The 18,934-nt window shown below is 42.7% G+C and overlaps 1 protein-coding gene across 12 annotated transcripts in view; it reads right to left on the reverse strand.

Moving 5' to 3' along the window:
- LOC135198101 (tRNA N(3)-methylcytidine methyltransferase METTL6-like) overlaps positions 1–17,006 on the reverse strand; it is a 63,117-nt gene extending 46,111 nt beyond the window's left edge. For 2 of the 12 annotated variants that reach the window (XM_064225552.1, XM_064225551.1), the window contains exon 1: positions 13,620–13,913. In XM_064225552.1, the coding sequence (XP_064081622.1) occupies positions 13,620–13,704 (85 nt within the window). In that variant the 5' untranslated portion in view covers positions 13,705–13,913. Of the gene's footprint in view, positions 1–13,563; positions 13,914–16,856 lie in introns of those variants that run through there. The other 10 variants (XM_064225558.1, XM_064225553.1, XM_064225556.1 and 7 more) reach the window with 9 other exon arrangements.
- Between the last annotated feature and the right edge of the window lie 1,928 nt (positions 17,007–18,934).

Here is an 18,934-nt window from a genome sequence, read left to right on the forward strand (position 1 = left end):
TCATATTTCACGTTTCCCGGTCGAAAAACTGTTGCTCTTAATTGCAGTCTATTCGGGAAACAAACTTCTTCAGGAAGAAATGTCCCCAAGCAAGCTCATCCAGTCCCTCCCCGAGTAATGCTTACTTCCCTAATAAGGCTGCGCTTTTGCCTAAGCAGGAGAGCATATAAAAGTGCAATGTTGCGGTGACTCGTAGTTCTATACGTGCGGTAACGAGCACCGAAAGGATTAATAGATACTCTGTTGAACATCGTAAGGCCAAAACGAATGCAAACGTTTTAATTTCATTTCCAGTAAGAAATCCCTTCAATCTTAGTCTAAAGTCCTGATTGTAGGACAGAGATACCTTTAGTCAGTCAATCCCGCAGGAGAGACTTAACCGCCAGCACAGAGTACGGTTAGTCAGCCATCCCTCAAGAGAGAGAGACGTAACCTACCGCGCAAATGACAGCGCACGATATGTTCTGGTGGCTCAGTTGGACTGGAGGACAGAGACAGCGTGCGCAGCAGCAGCAGCTTACGAATGTCCGTCTCTAACGTTATGTCTGGTTTGCCAGCTACCCTATTTCTACGAAGAAATAGTCCGTTATTTTTTTGAGCAATAGACTCTCAGCTGTATATTTTAGGCGAAACAGAAAACGCTAAATATATAGATGCGTTTGTGTCGTCAGAACACACCCCTACAACGGTAAAAGTAAATCGGAAACTCCTGAAGCTGCAGGGAGTAACGATTAAATGTCCTTAAAATGACAATTAGACCTCTCGGTTGCATTCGAAGAGGTAAACTCAGCAAGCGTATTGACTTTGAACCAACCAGAAATAAAATACGCAAAGCAAATGATATTGTTATGATACTAAAGTTTGTTCATACTTACCTGGCAATCTATATATATACTATATATATATATATATATATCAATATATATTATATAGATATATATATATATATATATATATATGATATATATATATAGCTGAATTCGAATACAGCTACATACATATCTGACAGGCAAGTTTCATGAACTAAAAACCTTAGAGAATCGAGCAGTCAGCTTCAAGCCTTCTTATGTTTATTGGACATAAGCGTTCATTGACGTATCTACAAGTCTATTTCTTGTACGAGTCGGCGAATGACGAATGAGAGCTCTTCCTGAATCTTGTCAATAAGAGCTTATTCGCTTACGCAATATCAAGTTAAATGAGATGTTTGTCAATGAGAACTAATCCATTTACGGACAAGAGATATTTTTGTCAATGGGGGATACCCACTTTACTGACCAAAACGATAGTATATTGTCATGGGGGAAAGTCACTGAATTGACAAACGTATCGAAATCGAGCATTTTATTTTTCCGATTTCCCGTCTCAAACGCGAAGGGCAAGAAATCCTAGTTAAGAGACTAGGCTTACGGCAGGGTGAAACGGACGATTTCATTCGGCGCGTAGTCCCGACTAGAAACTAACAAAACCTATCACTGAAAACCCCTTCAGATGGGCTAAAAAAGCTTGCACAATTATCCTGGGAAGAGGAAAGAAATTCTCCAACCAGCTTCCTCCCCGTATCACAACTAAAGCCTTCTAAAGCTAAAATTTATTGGCAGTATGGCAAAGAGTCCTATCTTGCGCTTTCCTGAAGAGCGTCCTTTTGATGAGTAACCTTTGCAAGAATCCTACTGAACATTGCACGAGAGTCCTGACGTGCAGACATCGAGCCTTTACCTAACGCTTACTGCCTTATCGCAAGTCTTGACTGCGGTAAGAAAACGAGATCTTCCCTAGAGCTTTCTTACTCCATCCACCTTTGCGAAAACAATAAATATTGACAAGAGATCTCTTGAATTCACGAAACCCAGGGTCTGCTGGGTTTCGAAGACGAGTTGTCTGTTTCACTTCAGCTTCCTCCGAAGCACTGCTTACTTCACATTCTTGCATGTGAGGATAAGGTATCACCGAAGGTAGAGGTAAAATTCTTGAGGCCAAAAATCGTAAACAAGCTTGAAGATTCAATAGAAACGTTCAGCCCGACGACACACCTGGCGTGCGCTGGCGCGCGGCGCTCTGGCGTCCACTGGCGAGCATTGAAGCACGCTTGCGTCCACTGGCCACAGCGAGCACGCTCGGCGTCCCTGGCGCGCGCGGAGTGCGCTCGTCGTCCACTGGTGCCGCATGGCTTGCACCCGCGCGCGGCCTGGCGTCCATCCGAACGTCCGTCCAAGCCGAGCTCAAAGAAGCGTGCAGAAACGCGTCACGCTCGCCTGACAGGCGCAAAGACAGCGAGATACATCTCGGAGAGAAATCCGACTGCACGAAACGTCTCAGGAGAATGGGTCGATCTGCTAGAATACAGGTGCGCTGGCGAGGGAACGCCTTTCTTATTCTCACAGTAACAAACTCGGACGTCCGCTCTCAAAAGCGTTCGGTCCTTCTACTAAGACTTCCATTTCATATTTCTCGTTGGAAAGACTTACACGTGACAGGCGACGTTCGCGCTTTCTTACTTCTCACTGGAACGCATACAAGAGAGAGAGAGGACGTGAAGCGTCCTCCTCTACTAAGCTTCTATTTAGACGGGCGCGAGTCTTTCCGAAAGCTCCAACCCCTGCGCGGGGAGGACGCTTCGGAGGACGAGAATCAATCCTTCAGGAATTCGTGCACGTGCACGCACTTAGGCAGTCTGGGGATTTTTTCATCAGAAACGCCGAAGGCACCCAGATCGTTGGGGGTTCCTCGTAACCCTCCTTCGGCTTTCGACATGCTCTCTCCCGCCGGTCCTGGGAGTCAGCAGAGGTCCCGGCCTAGAGGCCGAAATAAGGCCGATCTGACGCACCCTCCACTACACAGGGGCACTGTCACTGCACTTAGCCATCGCTATTGCTCTCTAAGCAAGCACGTTTCGATTCTTAAGATACGAATTCTAAAGAGTATTAGAGAAGGGCAATAACCTCTCAGACCTGTTTTATGGCCCGAAGGCAACTTACAGGGGTTATGAGAAACAATAACAGATAGCACTCTTCACAACATGAGGCAGCGATCACCTCTAGCAGACATTCTACCCGTAGGCCATACTACAGGTTTAGGCAAAAAACAAAAAAAAAGTCTACAGGAATGTTAGCAGTTTGCACTACCCTGACTTTCGGTTACTATTAATTGCTATACGAATCATACGTTTTCTTACGGAATTAGACATGTTTACTGGGGAATTAAAATTTGCGTACATACAAGCATACGTCTTCCTTACGGAATAGACAGCCCCGTCTCACACTCCTCACATGACAAATCTCAACCAAGAGTCAAGACTCTACCCCTCGTGCATACCCAAGTGCGGATCTACCGAAGCTTCGTAGCCACACCCTATCTTGCAGACAACACCCTCTGAACTAGCCTAACTGATTCAGATATCTTATTGCAAAAAGGAATCAAATTCAAATCAATTTAAGATAGCGTATGTCTGCACAAATCCAATAAATAAATTAAAGACAATAGAATACTTAGCGGCAATGAAGTGTTCCAAATCTAAGACGGAGGTCTGGAAACAGGTGTTTCCAGCCCGGCGACGAAAAATTATGAATAGAAAATGGGACTGATTCCTGATACCAACCCTCCCAGCGGCGGGAATGGGGTACTAAACCACCTGACTCCCCCACTCTGCGTGGTGTCGTAGGTTTTTAAATTCTTCGGACTTCAGAAAATACAGCTAGATATAGATCTGACAGTTAAGTTTCATGACAAATTTATATTTTCCAGGTCATGGTTTTAACTGAATTCTTTTTACCTTGTAATCGGTGGTTTTATCCTTACTGCCATCACAACTGAAACTCCCGCAGTGCTCATTTGATGTACCTTACACTTTGGTCTTAATTCACTGATTGCACTTTAACCACGTTTGCCTGTTCCTGGTTCCTAAGTACTCCTTCGCAAACACGTTACGAGTGCAGACGACCACTGGTTTATGGGTGCAAAGCTTTATTCCCTTAATTGTTGACTTTACTCATTATTTTAGTTTATACTTTACTTCAAAATGTATTGTATGATACAATTAGTTTGTTCATACTTACCTGGCAGATAATATAATAGCTGTTTTTTCCGAATCCGACAGAAATTTAAACACTTACGACACACCAGTGGGAGTCAGGTGGTTAGTACCCATTCCCGCCGCTGGGAGGCGGGTATCAGGAATCATTTCCCATTTTCTATTCATAATTTTTATTTACCTGTCTCCTGGGGTAGTTGGGTGGGTTACTTGATTATATATATCTGCCAGGTAAGTTATGCACAAACTTAATTGTATCCTTACAATATCATTTTGTTCTTGAAAACTTACCTGTCAGATATATAATATAGCTGATCCACCTTGGTGGGGAGTAAGACAGAATAGAAGATTTTTAGGAAACATATATATGCAGATAATTGTATCTTGATTCCTCCTGTTCTCATAGCTGACTTTCGTGGTTACCTGCCGCGTAATCTGCTTGTGCTCTAGATTGCCAGCGAGGTACTAGACCTATTAGCTTGGTGCATCCAGAATGATCTGTCAACAGGGGCGAGACACACGTACTAGACCATAGACCTACAAATGAGGGCAACGAAGTAAAAACAACACCTGGCGTAGGCCTACCAAAAGTATCCCACATCGACTACCTTTGGAAGGGATATACCGCCGCAGCGTCACCCCACCAACCATAAAACAAGTTAAAAAACTCCCCTAACCATTAAGGATCGGATGAGCGCAAATACCTCCTTCCCCCAAACCGTGTCTGCAGCGACGTATGGTCTATCGAGTAACAATTTTTCGGGTAAAAAATGTTGCTTCCCTCCCGCAGGTAGTGTGAAGCGAACACCGAATTGCTTCGCCAATAAGTGGCGCTCAAAATGTCTGTGATTGCCATAGCTTGTGAAAAGCCACCGAAGAGCAATAGCCCTCAACTCGTGGGCTTTCACTTTCAGAAGCTCCATGTCACTTTCACCACACTTTTCATGGGCTTCCATTAATCCGGTACTTCTTAAGAAGAACGCCAGTGCTTCTTCGACATCGGAAGATCTGGTTTTTTCAACATTAGGCACCACAATTCTCGCGAAGAACCTCTGCATGCTCTAGTTCTCTGCAAATAAAACTTGAGAGCCCTGACAGGGCACAGGACTCTCTCACTTCAGGTCCCACTAGCTCCGCAACCCCTTGATCTCGAACGTTCTCGGCCAAGGGTTGGAAGGGTTTCTCCGTTCTTTGCCAAGAACGAGGACTTTAAAAAAAACTGCACTATGATTCCTTGAACCCATATTCTTGCTTATGACTTGAATTTCGCTAACCTCTTCGCGTCGCCAGAGCGGTTAGAAAATAGGCTTCTTAGTAAGATTCCTAAGCGAGGCTAAATGGAGCGGTTCAATTGACTCGACATGAGGAACTTCAGTACCACGCTAAGTTCCACGATGGTCCTAGGTTGGAGAACTTTCACAGTCTCAATGATCTCAATGAGATCATGAATGTCTTTATCATTCGCTAAGTCGGTCCTCTATGTCTGAAACCACAGAAAGCACGCTTCTGTATCCTTTAATCGTGGGAACGGCTAGTTTCGCTTCTTCCTAAGATGAAGAGGAAATCTGCTATCTGGCTCACAGAGGTTGAGGTGGAGGAAATGACCTTCCTTCTGCACCAACTCGTAAAGACGCCCACTTTGATTGGTCACTGCGACTGAGAGTGGCCTCCTTGCTTGGCCAATCACCCACAAACCCCCCGTTGCCACAGGTCTTGAAAAACCCCTCGCTCTGGCCACTTCCTTGATATCCTGAACCGCGCGACTCAGAGCGGGGAGGTTTTTGTGGTACCCCTCGAAGTGGGGGCTGTCTGAGTAGATCTTTCTTAGGGGCAGAGTCCTCGCAAAGTTCTATTAGGAAGGACCCATCACCTCCGTGACCAGTCGCCGCTGGCCAGAAGGGGGGATGAGGTCATTTTCTCGCTCCTTCTGATTCGCGAACTTCCTCATTACTTACCACCGAGTATTTTGAATGGGGGAAAAGCGTAAACGTCTAGTCCCCGACCAATTTCCACATAGGGCGTCACTGCCACTGCTCCCGGGTCCCATAACTGGGGAGCAATACAGCGGAAGTCCTCTTCGTTCGGGCAAGTTGCGAAAACGTCCACATGAGGACGTCCCCACAGCTTCCATACCCTGGCATACTTCCTGATGAAGGGTCCATTCCGTCGGCAGAAGCTGTCCTTGCCGACTGAAGGAAGGTCCGCTCGCCGTTTTCCACGCCTGACACAACCTTGTCAGAATCGTGACGTTTTGCGCCTTCGCCACATCAGGTATTCCTTCGCGAAAAAAAAAGAAAAAAGTGACGAGCAGAGAATGAGAGTGGTTCCCTCCCTGTTTTCTAGGTATGCCAAGGCTGTGGTGTTGTCCGAGTTTATCTGAACCCTTTGGCTGGAGACTTCCTCCTCGAATAACTCAAGCGAGGTAACCGCTGAGAGTTTCTTTTTAGTTGATGTGCCAGGACACCTGTAATTCCCCTCTCCAGGTGCCTGACACTTCTCTCCCTCCCATGTTTGCTCCCCAAACCGTGGAGGACCGTCGAGAACAACACTAGGCGGGGGTTCCGAAGCTTGAGCTAAGACCTTCCGCAAGCTTCTTTGGATCCAGCCACCATTTGTGAGGTGTTTTTCACTTCTTCCGTCAAAAGCAGAACCTCTTCTAGATCCCTGTTTGCGTGACCAATTGCTTGAGAGGAAGAACTGAAGTGTCGAGGTGTCAACCTTCGCATAGAAACAAACTTCTCCAGTGAGAAATGTCCCCCAGCAGACTCATCCATTCCCTCACCGAGCATGTTTCCTTCCCCAGAAAGGCCTACACTTTGTCCGGCTTGAGTTGTCGCCCGCTGGGACGGAAAAAAGCCCAAAAGCCACTGCAGTCCATCTGAATCCCAGGATAGACTAAGATTGAGAAGGAGTCAGATGCACTTCTCGAGATTCACCAGAAAGTCCCCAGGGACTTCGCTAACGCAGAGTCGTGGTGGCAGGTCCTTCAGACACCTGTCTGGCGATGAGGCTCGATAAGCCAGTCTTCTAGGTAGAGAGAGATCCTTATATCCGCCAGAATGGGCCACCTCGCAACGTTCTTCATAAAACTGGTGAACACCATCGGCGCCGTGCTAGAGACCGAAGCAGAGTGCGCTGAATTGGAAATCTCCCCTTTCAGACAACGCAGTCTATTTCCTTTGAACGGGGTGGATGGGGAACGTGAAGTATGCGTCCTGAAGGGTCTAACGAGACATCCAATCCCGGTCCTTAAGCTGCAAGCACGGATTGAGTGTCTCCATCTTGAACTTCTGCTTGGTAAACGAAGCGATTCAGACTGCTGGCATCCAGACGGGGCGTCCACCCCCCTGCCTGCCTTCGTCACTAGTAACAGACGTTTGTAGAACCCCGGCGACTCCGGGCGAGACTTGTTTCCAACTGCCTGCTTCTCGATCATTTGATCTAATAATCTGAAGCACTGTCTGTTTTTCTCCCTGATACGACGGAAGACAATCTTTGGTGTCGAAGACAGCGGTGTAACGACAGGAAAAGGAATTCGTACCCCTTCTTGCCGTGTCCAGACACCAAGCGTCGGCACCTCTCTTCTTCCCAGAGCTTCCGCGAAATGTAGAAGTCTGGCTCTACCGGTGTCTGAAGGACTTCCCTCTCACTTCCTTGCTCTTGGAAGGAGCGGAGTCTTGCCTCTAAAGAGCCTCTTCCTCGAGGGCTGGCTTGAGGAAGAAGCGGGTCGAACGGGCTTCGACGTCTTCAAAGCAGAGGACCCAGAAGCCAGAAGTAGCAGGCTTCCTATAAGACTGAGCCAGAAGGTCCTTGAGTTGCTTCTCCTGAGAGAACTGCTGCTATGTCCCCCTTTACCATAGATTGGGGAAAGATGTTCTGATAAAGGCGCGAAAGAATATCCGCTTTTTGCGCTGGTGAACGACTTTGCCAGTGAATTGCAAAAAAGTGCTCTTTTCTTAATGCAGTCCCGTGCTGAATGGGCCAGCCAATTCCTCAGAACGCATCTGACGGAAAAGGGAAGAGAAAAAAAAGGAAAAAGCACAAGGGGCATCACGGCCTTGTCCATGCAAGACAATACACTGTACAGCTCCCCAGAGTGATGGAATCAGAACTCCTGGACCTGGCATCCATACCCCCAGGCACCATCAAGACATTAAGACCTTCCTCGTGTCCTGAAGAGGCCTTTAAGGTGAAAGTCTAACTCCGCTATGTGTCCACCGAGAACCTTAGAGAAGACAAAAAGATCTCTGGTGGCGTCTCAATGCTACCAAAGTCCTCCTTGAGCTGAGGCGGAAGCTTACTCCGACGTTTTCTCCCGTCTCTACCACATACCAGCCTTTGCACCAAGTCCTTGAAGGTGGTAAAGCGAGATCTTGCCTAAGCTTCCTCTTTTCCATCCAACATTTGGACCCTTTCTAAAAGCTTGCTTCGTAGAAGCGACTTTTTCAATCTCACAATCCCGATATCTTAGCAGCTTTGGAAGACGAAAACTTGAGAGGGGAGTATTACGGAGCTTCAGGTTGGAAGGTGTCTGCAAAGACTGACTGAAGTAAACGAGTCGAAACCTTGTAGTCCGTCGAAACTGGAGCCAAGTGCTGTTCCTTCGTCCATTCGACGAAAGCGTCACTAACTTCCTCTTCAGAACTGGAGAAGTCGGAGGAAGTAAGAAGAGTCCTAGCTTTCTCAAAAGAGAAAGAACGGCGACAGGAAGAGGTTCCCGCCTCCGCTTTGCTTGCGGAATTGGAAAACTGACGTCCCGTATGCGCGCGTTTTGCGTCCGAAGCCAATCTACTGGCCGCCGCAGAGCGCGCTCACACTCCACAGGTTGGTAAACACTGGCGTCCACTATGTGGCGCTGAGTGTCCACAGGTGCGCGCCGACGCGTCCACTGATGCTCGCCGAGCGTCCACAACTGATGCGCGCCGACGGCCACTGGTGCGCGCCCGAGCGTCCACTGGATGCGCGCCGGCCGTCCACTAACACTCCGCTGAGCGTCACTGGCGCGCCGAAACTGCACCGAGTCACGTTCGGCTCCACTAAAGCGCTTTGACTTTCGCAGAAGCGCGTTCTGCAATCTAAGGAAACTCGCTTCTTATCCACCAAGTTTTTTCCGTATCCGCGAAATCAACCGCTTTTCCGGAGACGAGAAACGAATTTCTCGCCTCCTCTAGAAAGTTTTGCTGGGAGCGGACTAACTCTAGAGGGAGACTCAAACGGAGAGAGAGACGAGCGAGGAGAGGGAGAGGGAGAACGCCTCGACCTCTTCACAGGAATGTTGTCATTCCTTAGGGCTACGTGGGACAGTCTTTCTCAAGGAAAAACATCTCGAAGATTGCTGCTGAAGAACTGAGATCTTGCTTGTATGTGAAGCCTCCTTTTCTGGGGAGGGGCTGATCCTGTGGAGCAGGAGAAGGCGGCGATGGGACGCCCTTCTTGCTACTCTCCAGGAACGCCGCTTCACGCACCTTAGAGCGACTGCGGCGCTCGAAAGACCATCTAGGGAAGACCCGCCTCCGACGAATCCTTACGCTTTCTGCGGAGGAAAAGCAGCAAACGCACTATCAGGCCGACGAGCAAAGTTCCGGAGAACAACTTGCGTGAAGCGTCCCGAACCAGCCGTCCTTTTTCAGCGGACGTGATGCGGTATGAAGCTCCACCCCTTGCGCGGGGAGAACTTCATAAGAAGAAAAGCCTCCTTGAGAAGACGTGCACGCGCACGCTCCTTGGCATTCTGGGTTAATGTTCGTCAGAAGTGCCGAAGGCACGCCAGATCGGTGGGGGTCCTCGTAACCCTCCTTACGACTTTCGACATGCCTCTCTCCCGTAATCTGGGAGTCAGCAGAGGTCAGGGTCTAAGGCTAATGAGGCCGATCTGTAAGCACCCGCCACTTACACAAGGGGCCTTCACTGCACTTTTTCTTCACTTTTTGCTCTCCAGAGCTACATTTGATTCTAAGTTATCGAATCGTCAAGAATTACGATACGTATTACCTTCTACCGACACTGTCTCAAGGGCCGGATGCAACACTACAGGGGTGGAGCATATCTACAGAAGGAGGGGTTAGCAAGAATAATTTAATCTTGCCTACCTGAACACTCCGGGAGGAAGACTCCTTAACCATCTCGTTCAGTTTCTTAGATAAGGTTTCTACCCTTCATTCCGACTCTGTTAGTCTTTCACACTCCTTACAACGACTTTCAAACGACATCATTCCCCCTGCACACTTTTACAACATCATGTGGGTCTACTGAAGCTTTCAGTCAAGCCTACCTCTACATTCCGCATCGAACAAATCTAGCGCTAGTAGAACTAGCCCTGTAATCTTGATCAAAGAAAATTCAATCCAAATCAATTCAAACCACAGTCAACGTGTGCAAGCCACCGATCCACTTCAGATACAAGAAAACCAAAGGGATACTCAAGTAGCTGTAGTTTCCAAAATCTGGACGGAGGTGTGCAGACAGGTGTTTCCGCACCGCCTACAGAAAATTATGAATAGAAAATGGGAATGATCCTGTACCCGCCTCCCAGCGGCGGAATGTGGTTACTACCCCCTGACTCCCACTGCGTGTGTCCCGTAAGTGGTTTAAATTTCTGTCGGATTCCGGAAATACAGCTATTATATATATCTGACGGTAAGTTTCATGACAATGTGTTCTTTTAATTCATGTCTATTATCCCTTTTTTGCAACCAACCTAACCATGAAAAATTACAAATATTTCAGATGTATACCTGTACGAGCAACGACGCGAGGAACGAAAAATGGACTCTAGTTGCCAATCTAGTGAAGCGTCCACATACGCCGATGCATTACAAACTGTTTTTCCATGATTCTAGTGGTCATACTAATGCAGTAATTGATTAATTGCTGGAATATGTATATATAGCAAATAGATACACTAATTTGTCACTTATTCCCCGGTTATTGTGTAGTCTCATACTCATTTGGGAGGTAACACTACTCATTTGACAACACTGTAAACCAATTGAAGAGCGAAAACGCCGCAAAGAATGCCGTAGTCCCTTCGATAAGTGCTGGTTAAAGATCGGGGTTTACCATTGTTGTGATGAAATTGCCCAGCTTCTATGGTACAAGTGGTGTGCGGATTATCACATGAATGAAGTTTATTGACACAACGACTCAAGGGGGGGGGGCAAACATCGAGATAGCTTCAATCTTGCTAAATATTTCGAGTTGTAAATAAAAGTTCGAAAGCGTTTTGGGTGAGTTTGCCTGCATTGGCCCCCTTTTCACTACCCCTGTTTAAAGCTTTACTATGGCCTTAATTTCTTAACTTTGGAGAAAATACTTACTTCGAAAGGAGAGTAAGAGGTCTTCAGCTCCGTTCTCTCCCACAAGAAGTCCGCGACTGATGCCCAATATCGGTGTTGACGCTTATAAGTACCTTTTCAGAGGGTGGCTGCTGTGACCGTCGTGTGTTGGGCAAGTCATGCGGTTGTCCTACCCTAAGTATCACATGATGTTGACGAAACTTCAATCTTTTAAATGGTAGCTACTAGCTTTAAGTTGTAATTGTATTCTTGTTTCACCAATTAGGGTAGAATACCACGGACTAGGCAACCCTCATCACGGTGGAGGGTCTTATTCACTCGTATTTTAATTGGTGAAACAAGAATACAATTGCAACTCTAAGCAGTACCATTTAAAAGCTGAAGATTTCTCAACATAATGGATAACGAAAGCCCCCTACGAACTAAAATAAGCTATGTGAGCTCTTCGTAAAATATGTTTTCAAGGCGAGTTTTGAAATCCAATATGGCGGCTACGTTTTGCGTGGATGGTTCTCATCAGTGACGGCCACCATCTTTCCCCAGCCTTCCCAGCACTCATTTGAACAATGTTAGCGTATATATGTAACGTTTATTGATCTTACTCAAGATTGCAGTTGTAATCAGCACAATAAAACAACATTTTGTTGCCTATATTAGTGAAAGTATGAAACTTGTTATTCCCGGGGTTATGGTTGGAACTGAATTCATTCTTACCTTGTAATCGGTGGTTTTTATCCTTACTGCCATCACAACTGAAACTCCACAGTGCTTATTTGATTGTAATTATACACATTTTGGTCTTAATTCAACTCCACAGTGCACTTGAACCACGCTGTGGTTCCTGGTTCCTAAGCACTCACTCCGCAAACACAGTTACGAGCAGCAGACGACAACACTGATTATGAGATGCAAAGCTTTATTCCCTTAATTGTTTACTTTACTCAATATTTAGTTTAACTTTACTTTAAAATGTTTATTTAATTCATGTCTATTATCCCTTTTTTGCAACAAATTAACCCCCAAAAAATTACAAATGTTTCGGATGTATACTTACGAGCAGACGACGTGAGGAAAAATGACTCATCGTTGCCAATCTAGTGGAGCGTCACACATACGCCGATGCATTTACAAACTGTTTCGATGAATTCTAGTTGTCATAGTAATGCAGTAATGATAAAATTGCTGTAATATGTACGCATATATAATACAAATAGATACGCTAATTTCACTTATTTCCCCGGTTTTGTGTAAGTCTTATACCTAGTTTGGAGGGTAAACACATACCAATTGACAACACTGATAAACAATTGAAGAGCGCAAAACGCCGCAAAGAATGCCGTAGTCCCCTTGAATAAGTGCTGGTAAGAGGTTGGTTTACGATTGTTGTGATGAAAGTGCCCCAGCGTCTATGGGTACAAGTGGTGTGCAGATTTAGCACAGGAAATGGGAAGTTTGTTGACACAAGCGACTCCGTAAACATCAAGATGGCGTCAATCTTCGAAACATTTTTAGTTGTAAGTAAAAATTTCTAAAGCGTTTTGGTGAGATTTCCACTGCCGTAGCCACCCTTTTCACTACCCTCTGTTTAAATCTTAAAATTTGGCCTTAATTTCTAACTTTGGAGAAAATACTTACTTCGAAAGGAGAGTAGAGGTCTTTAGCTCCGTTTCTCACCAACAACAAGTCGCGACTGATGCCCATCTCCGGTGTCAGGACGCGTTATAATGTACTTTTTCGGAGGGTGGCAAGCGTTGAATGTAGGTGGCCTGTTTGGCCTGCTGTGATGTTTTACCCTAAATATCGAGTGAATTAGACCCAGCCAGCGTGATGACGATGGATCGTCCGTGATTGGTTACCCTAATAATAAAGGGGAAATACTACTACATACTTATTTCCAAGGTGGCCATCTCAACAATAACGCGGAAATACTTCCAAGGTATCCATCATAATAACGTGGATTTACATTTGCCAATGAAACTGTCGGTAAGCAAGACACAGGGCTAAACCTTTATTGAGGCTACTACGTTAGCCCGACGAACGCTTCCCCATCTGGGTAGATAGCTAGCCTAGCTAGTAGCTACCTATTCCTACCTAGCTACCTACTAGGCTAATGCCTACCTACACACATGCTACCTTAAGATATGCACAGTTTATAGGAATATATCCACAATCAAAATGGTCAAAGTTAATAGACATTTCCTCAACATCAGTGAGACTGAAAGGAAAATGGTTTATTACCGATATGTATTCCAAAAAGCCAATTCAAGACACGGAAACCTTGGTATATGACTTACTGTCAAAGAGAAGCTTTTCGTAGTAGCAGGATGTAAGAGAAGCAAGGTTGTAACGGCTCTCTATTATCGTTATAAATCTGTACATATTTTCAATCTAGCAATTTTTCGTAAATCGAGAGTAACTAGCCATTTTCCAAGTTTCAAAATTTTATTTTCTTATAAGTAATAAGAATGTCTGTCTCTCAACATCACTGTTCTGTCAATGACTTCACAGAGATCATTAGCCTTCTCAACAAGCCACCGCTTCACGTGCGATCATTTAAAGACGTGTGGTTTTTTAACAAAGTCCAGGTCTCCAGGTCTTTTCTACAACCTTGTAATTTAGGATCCGAATCGTTTCGTAACTTTCACTCTGCAACAGCGCACGAAGTCATTCGAAATATTATGAAATCATATAAAAATGCGTTTTACGAATTTCTTATAACTGACTACTGATTCAGTAGTCACTTATAAGAAATAAATCCCTATAGCACTTGCACAGCTGCACTTTAATTTCACAATCACATGCAAGCAACACTTCCTACAAAATCGGCAAAAATTACACATTTAGTATGAACAGTTTACTACGTAAAATTAACATTCAAATATTGAAAACGGCATCGATGAGTTTCAAAAAATGACACGAGGCTCTGGCAATTGCAAGTCGAAGTAGGTTTCCAGTTCTAGAAATAATCAGTAGAGACTGAATCACCTTCAGGAATGTATAACTGTCTGATGGAAAAGATTTAGTGCAGGAAAAGAGGCAACGAGATATAAACCTTGGAAATCGGGTGTAAGATTCAATAAATCAATAATAGTAAATAGAAACAAACGGTACTTGTCGAAAAATGACTAAGAAAATGTTCTACGATTCCATGAAAATGTTCCACTAAGATACTTTTTCTTCGTTATTTTTATTTTTAAAAAATTCTAGCTCAGTAGGCACAATAATAAAGGAGGAAGTTTGAGAGAAAGTTCGGTGAGAAAAGCTCCTTTGAAAATGGTCTTATGTAGTGGAATATAATACTATAATGTGAAAATAACAGTAAATTAATGTATAAACCTAAATATTTCGTTGACGGTTTCTTCTAAATTCGAGTTAAGCGTTCGGGAATCTGCTTTTATTAATATGAAGAGCCATGAACTGATTATTAATAGATAGCTGTGCCTATCCTCTCTACATATTTCAATATTTAGATATATATTTTCCTTAATGTCTATATATCCTCATCAACTGCAATGGTTCTTCTTGATTATTTATGCTACTCTCGTTTCATGGTTTTGAAAATGATTCAAGTGAAGGTAGAGAAACATTACTAAAATAAACGCTTAATTATTGATTCATATCACGATAATGTCATCATTTCTAATTAGCACATGTTCTTACGTAACAGGCCTAAGCATTAATATCTTTACTGGCAAACTTCCGGATTTGAAATGTGGAAGTAACAAAGAGAAGGAGGTAACTGTAATATTGAAGTAAATTAGTACAATTTAATCAGCGCAAAATTTATAAACAATTACATGTATAACTGTACATTTTGTTTATTATTATAATTAAGATTACTTATTTTTGCTCTCCTCGCCCATCTTTGCATCATTACGTGCTGTAATTTCTTTGTAACAATACTTTTTTATCTTAGATATAGATTTCCTGCTATTAGTTTTCTTCTCGCCTGAATAGATAATTAATAGATTATCCACGTTCTTCCCATAAGCTATTATTGCACCAGTATTTTTTTTTTTTTTTTTTTTTTGTAAAGGGGTCTCAATTATTTTTTCAACATCCATTATTTTGAATTTTATCCTACATTTATTCTGGTTTAATTAGTAGAAACTGAATCCTGGACCGATTTTCATTTATGAAATTTAGGCTGTCAAGCCAGGCACTGGGCCACTCTCGCCCATGCAGTGCTTGACACGAAGATGAGACGAAGTTGGAGTGGTTGGACAGCAAGAAGAAGAAACGAAGCTGGGATGGAAGTAAAATAAATGGCTGCAAAATGGGAGTAGTTAAGGACTGAAGGGACGCTGCAGACATCCTTTAGTAATGCCTGACAGCACTACTTCCTTACGGGGGTCAGATGGGGAATATAATGACATAAATTCTTAAGCTTTTCACTCATATCTTAGATTTTAATATCACCATGAAGTACGGAATCATTTCCAAGTGTAAAGACACGTCAAAAAACGCGTTTAGCGACTAAATCTCACGAAATATATACAGTTTCCTCACATTCCAGTATAAATTTCCCAAACATTTAAGGCCCCAACAGATACTAAAAAAAACATATATAAGTAAGGCATGATTAAGTTTCTGTCATCTAAAAATCAGTTAGCTTCGCTGGATAAATCAGAAATTTCTTTGCAAGCTGACACGCTTCCTACCTTTGCGACTCATTCTATACCTTTCAAAAGCACATTTTAGCAAATATTTAACCTCCCTTCCTAAAGGGAATTTCAACATGAAAATAGTTATTAATGTTCTTACACACACACACACACACAAACACACACACATACCACACAAACACACACACACACACAGATATATATATATATATATATATATATATATATATATATATATATATATATATATATATATATATATATATATATATATATATATATTTATATATAATGTGTATTGTCACTTTTACTCTTTCTACCCATCCACTGTACCAACAGTGGATGAAACTTATATTATATATATATATATATATATATATATATATATATATATATATATATATATATATATATATATATATATATAGACTGGAAACTTAATATTACAAATGTTTAGGAACCAGGATTTACAAAGCATTCCGGCAAACACCGCTGGTCAATTTTGTTTAAGAACACGTGGCTTTGCCGCCGAGTTGTTCTCTTTCCCAGATTGCAAATCATAATTATTCCACACATGGAGATTATCGACCACGTTTCACACTTGTGAGCAAGTCTAACATCACCATTGTGTCGGCCGTTGACTCTTCGTTTTGGGTACATTTTCTCGACTTCTTTGCTATCTCTGACTAATTATGTCACCATACCATAAGCTTGACAGTAATCCATGCCTTTATAGCTTCTTTATCAAGATTGACAGGTGAGCATATTTAAGACAACGATGATGTGTCACAACTCTCTCCGTCTCACCTCTCAACGAGACACATATGTTCAGTTTACACAAGTGAAGGACTGACTGCACTTCACACTTCCATTGTCTTTTGCTATGTAAGATGAATAGTTACTGACCTTTTCTCTTTTTGTAAAATGCCAAGTGATGACATAACCTGCCTCCCCTTCTCCCAATGGGACGTAGGCTAATCTTAATTTGGCATAAGTGAACGAGGTGATTATCTTCCCAGTTCCCACCCCCAACAGGTAAGACTGACGTGTCATTACTCGGTCGTGTTTTTGGAGCGTACAGTCATCACTAGAACACTTCTGTAGGAATTCAAGTCTTAATTTTAAATTAATGTTTCCCCGCGGCTTGATTAGCCGTATAATTCTCAACTAAAAGTTAATAAACATTTAATTGTGGACTCGAATTGCTATCATACGGAAAAAAAAATCTCATTAGAATATTTGTCGAAGTCAATATATAATCATTCAGTCAGTAACTACGTACTGTAATGTGATGTTACAGAATCGGGCGCTGATGATTTTATTATTGAAATACTGTTCATGAAATTGTGTTTCGTCGGCGACTTTAAATGCAAAATAGGGTGATAAATATTATCTCCTCTGATGTACGTAAATTTATTAGAAACAAAAACAAATATGAATAGCAATATTATGGTATACAGATAACCTCATGAAAAACAAAAGTAATGGCTACAAAAAGTTTAGCAGTTCTGCAAATGCCATCACAGTAAATTGAGGAATCCATAGTCGGCAACAACTACAACGGTAAAAGGGATCAGAGACAATGGTGACGTCATACTCGGAAGTGTCCGACCTAGTTCTGTGGATTTTTCTATTTCCATCTTGTTAAATGTTTCTCATGTTTTGTTATTTCATGATTATACATTCGCTTAAGCATTCTTGCCAGAGATCACAAAATATATTTGCTGTTATCCTTCATAACACACGAAACTCAAAATATAGTTCCTTCTCTTTCACATTAACGGGACTTTCTGCAACCCCGTTTGCACCAGGAGTTGGTATTTTCGTCTATGTTATAATCTTGTCTGTGCGATGCTACGCAACTAAAAGAAAGATCACCTCTGCAAGCAGGTGATGTATGATAAAATCCGGCACACTCTAAATATCTTACATGCATTGCATGGATGAGATAGACTGTTATTGGATCATGAATTCATGATGGTTCCAACATTACCTTCTTTCTGACAATGCATGGTTGTCATCTGTATCTTTCATCCCCCCCCCCCACCCCCATAATAATAATAATAATAATAATAATAATAAAATAGTTACGAGTAAGAACCTCCCTTCGTAATTGAAATGCTTAGAATAAGTCACTCAAATGACGTATTACTTTAATTCTTCATCATCAATAATAATGATAATATACATATAGGAGGAATAGGGCAGACATGTCTGCAGTTAGAATGCCGCTTTCATTAATAATCCCTCCAGACTGCGCCCTATTGCTATTAACCCACAAACACAACTCTCTTCCGTGTTACCGTTAGTCCAGGGGCCCATACAATAAACAGCAAAGTTTTATATGTAGATAATTTCGAAGCTAATCGCATTTTCATGGCCGGCGCTGTGCTAAAAGTAACCTTTATATTGCGTTCTAACCAGTCTCCCAAATAATTCGGAAAAGTTTGCGCATTCTAGATATTTCCAGAGACAAATGGTCTGACATTTCCTCAAATGGAATACGAAAGGTGACGTGTGCAAACAATACACGAAAGATTTTTATTATATTTTTATATTTCTTATTGTTATAAACCATCGACAGTAAATTAAACCACTAACTTTTCCTTAATTAATAATCCAAGGCAATGCAAGTTCGGAAGGAATGTATCGGTATTCATACACTACTTCTAGAGTTGTCGTTTCGTTGTTTCTTTAATCGATTTAAACAGAATTCTCCCGATGAATCATATGATAAGAAATTTCAGGGATTGTTTTTAAGTGACTTTTATATAGCACAAAAAGTACGGTCTTTTCGCTGTCCTAAAAATCCCTCCAGAAGATAGAATTTTTTGAGTTACCAATCAATTCATAACTATTATAATTTTAAAAATAATATTCTTCATGTAAGAGCTGATTCATTCCGATAAGATACAGTCAGTCGTTACAAAAATTCGTATTTTAAAAAGTTAATCATATAAAAAATGCTCGATAGCTTAACAGAT

The sequence above is a fragment of the Macrobrachium nipponense genome, chromosome 21 (genome assembly GCF_015104395.2).
Source record: "Macrobrachium nipponense isolate FS-2020 chromosome 21, ASM1510439v2, whole genome shotgun sequence".
Classification (NCBI taxonomy): domain Eukaryota; kingdom Metazoa; phylum Arthropoda; class Malacostraca; order Decapoda; family Palaemonidae; genus Macrobrachium; species Macrobrachium nipponense.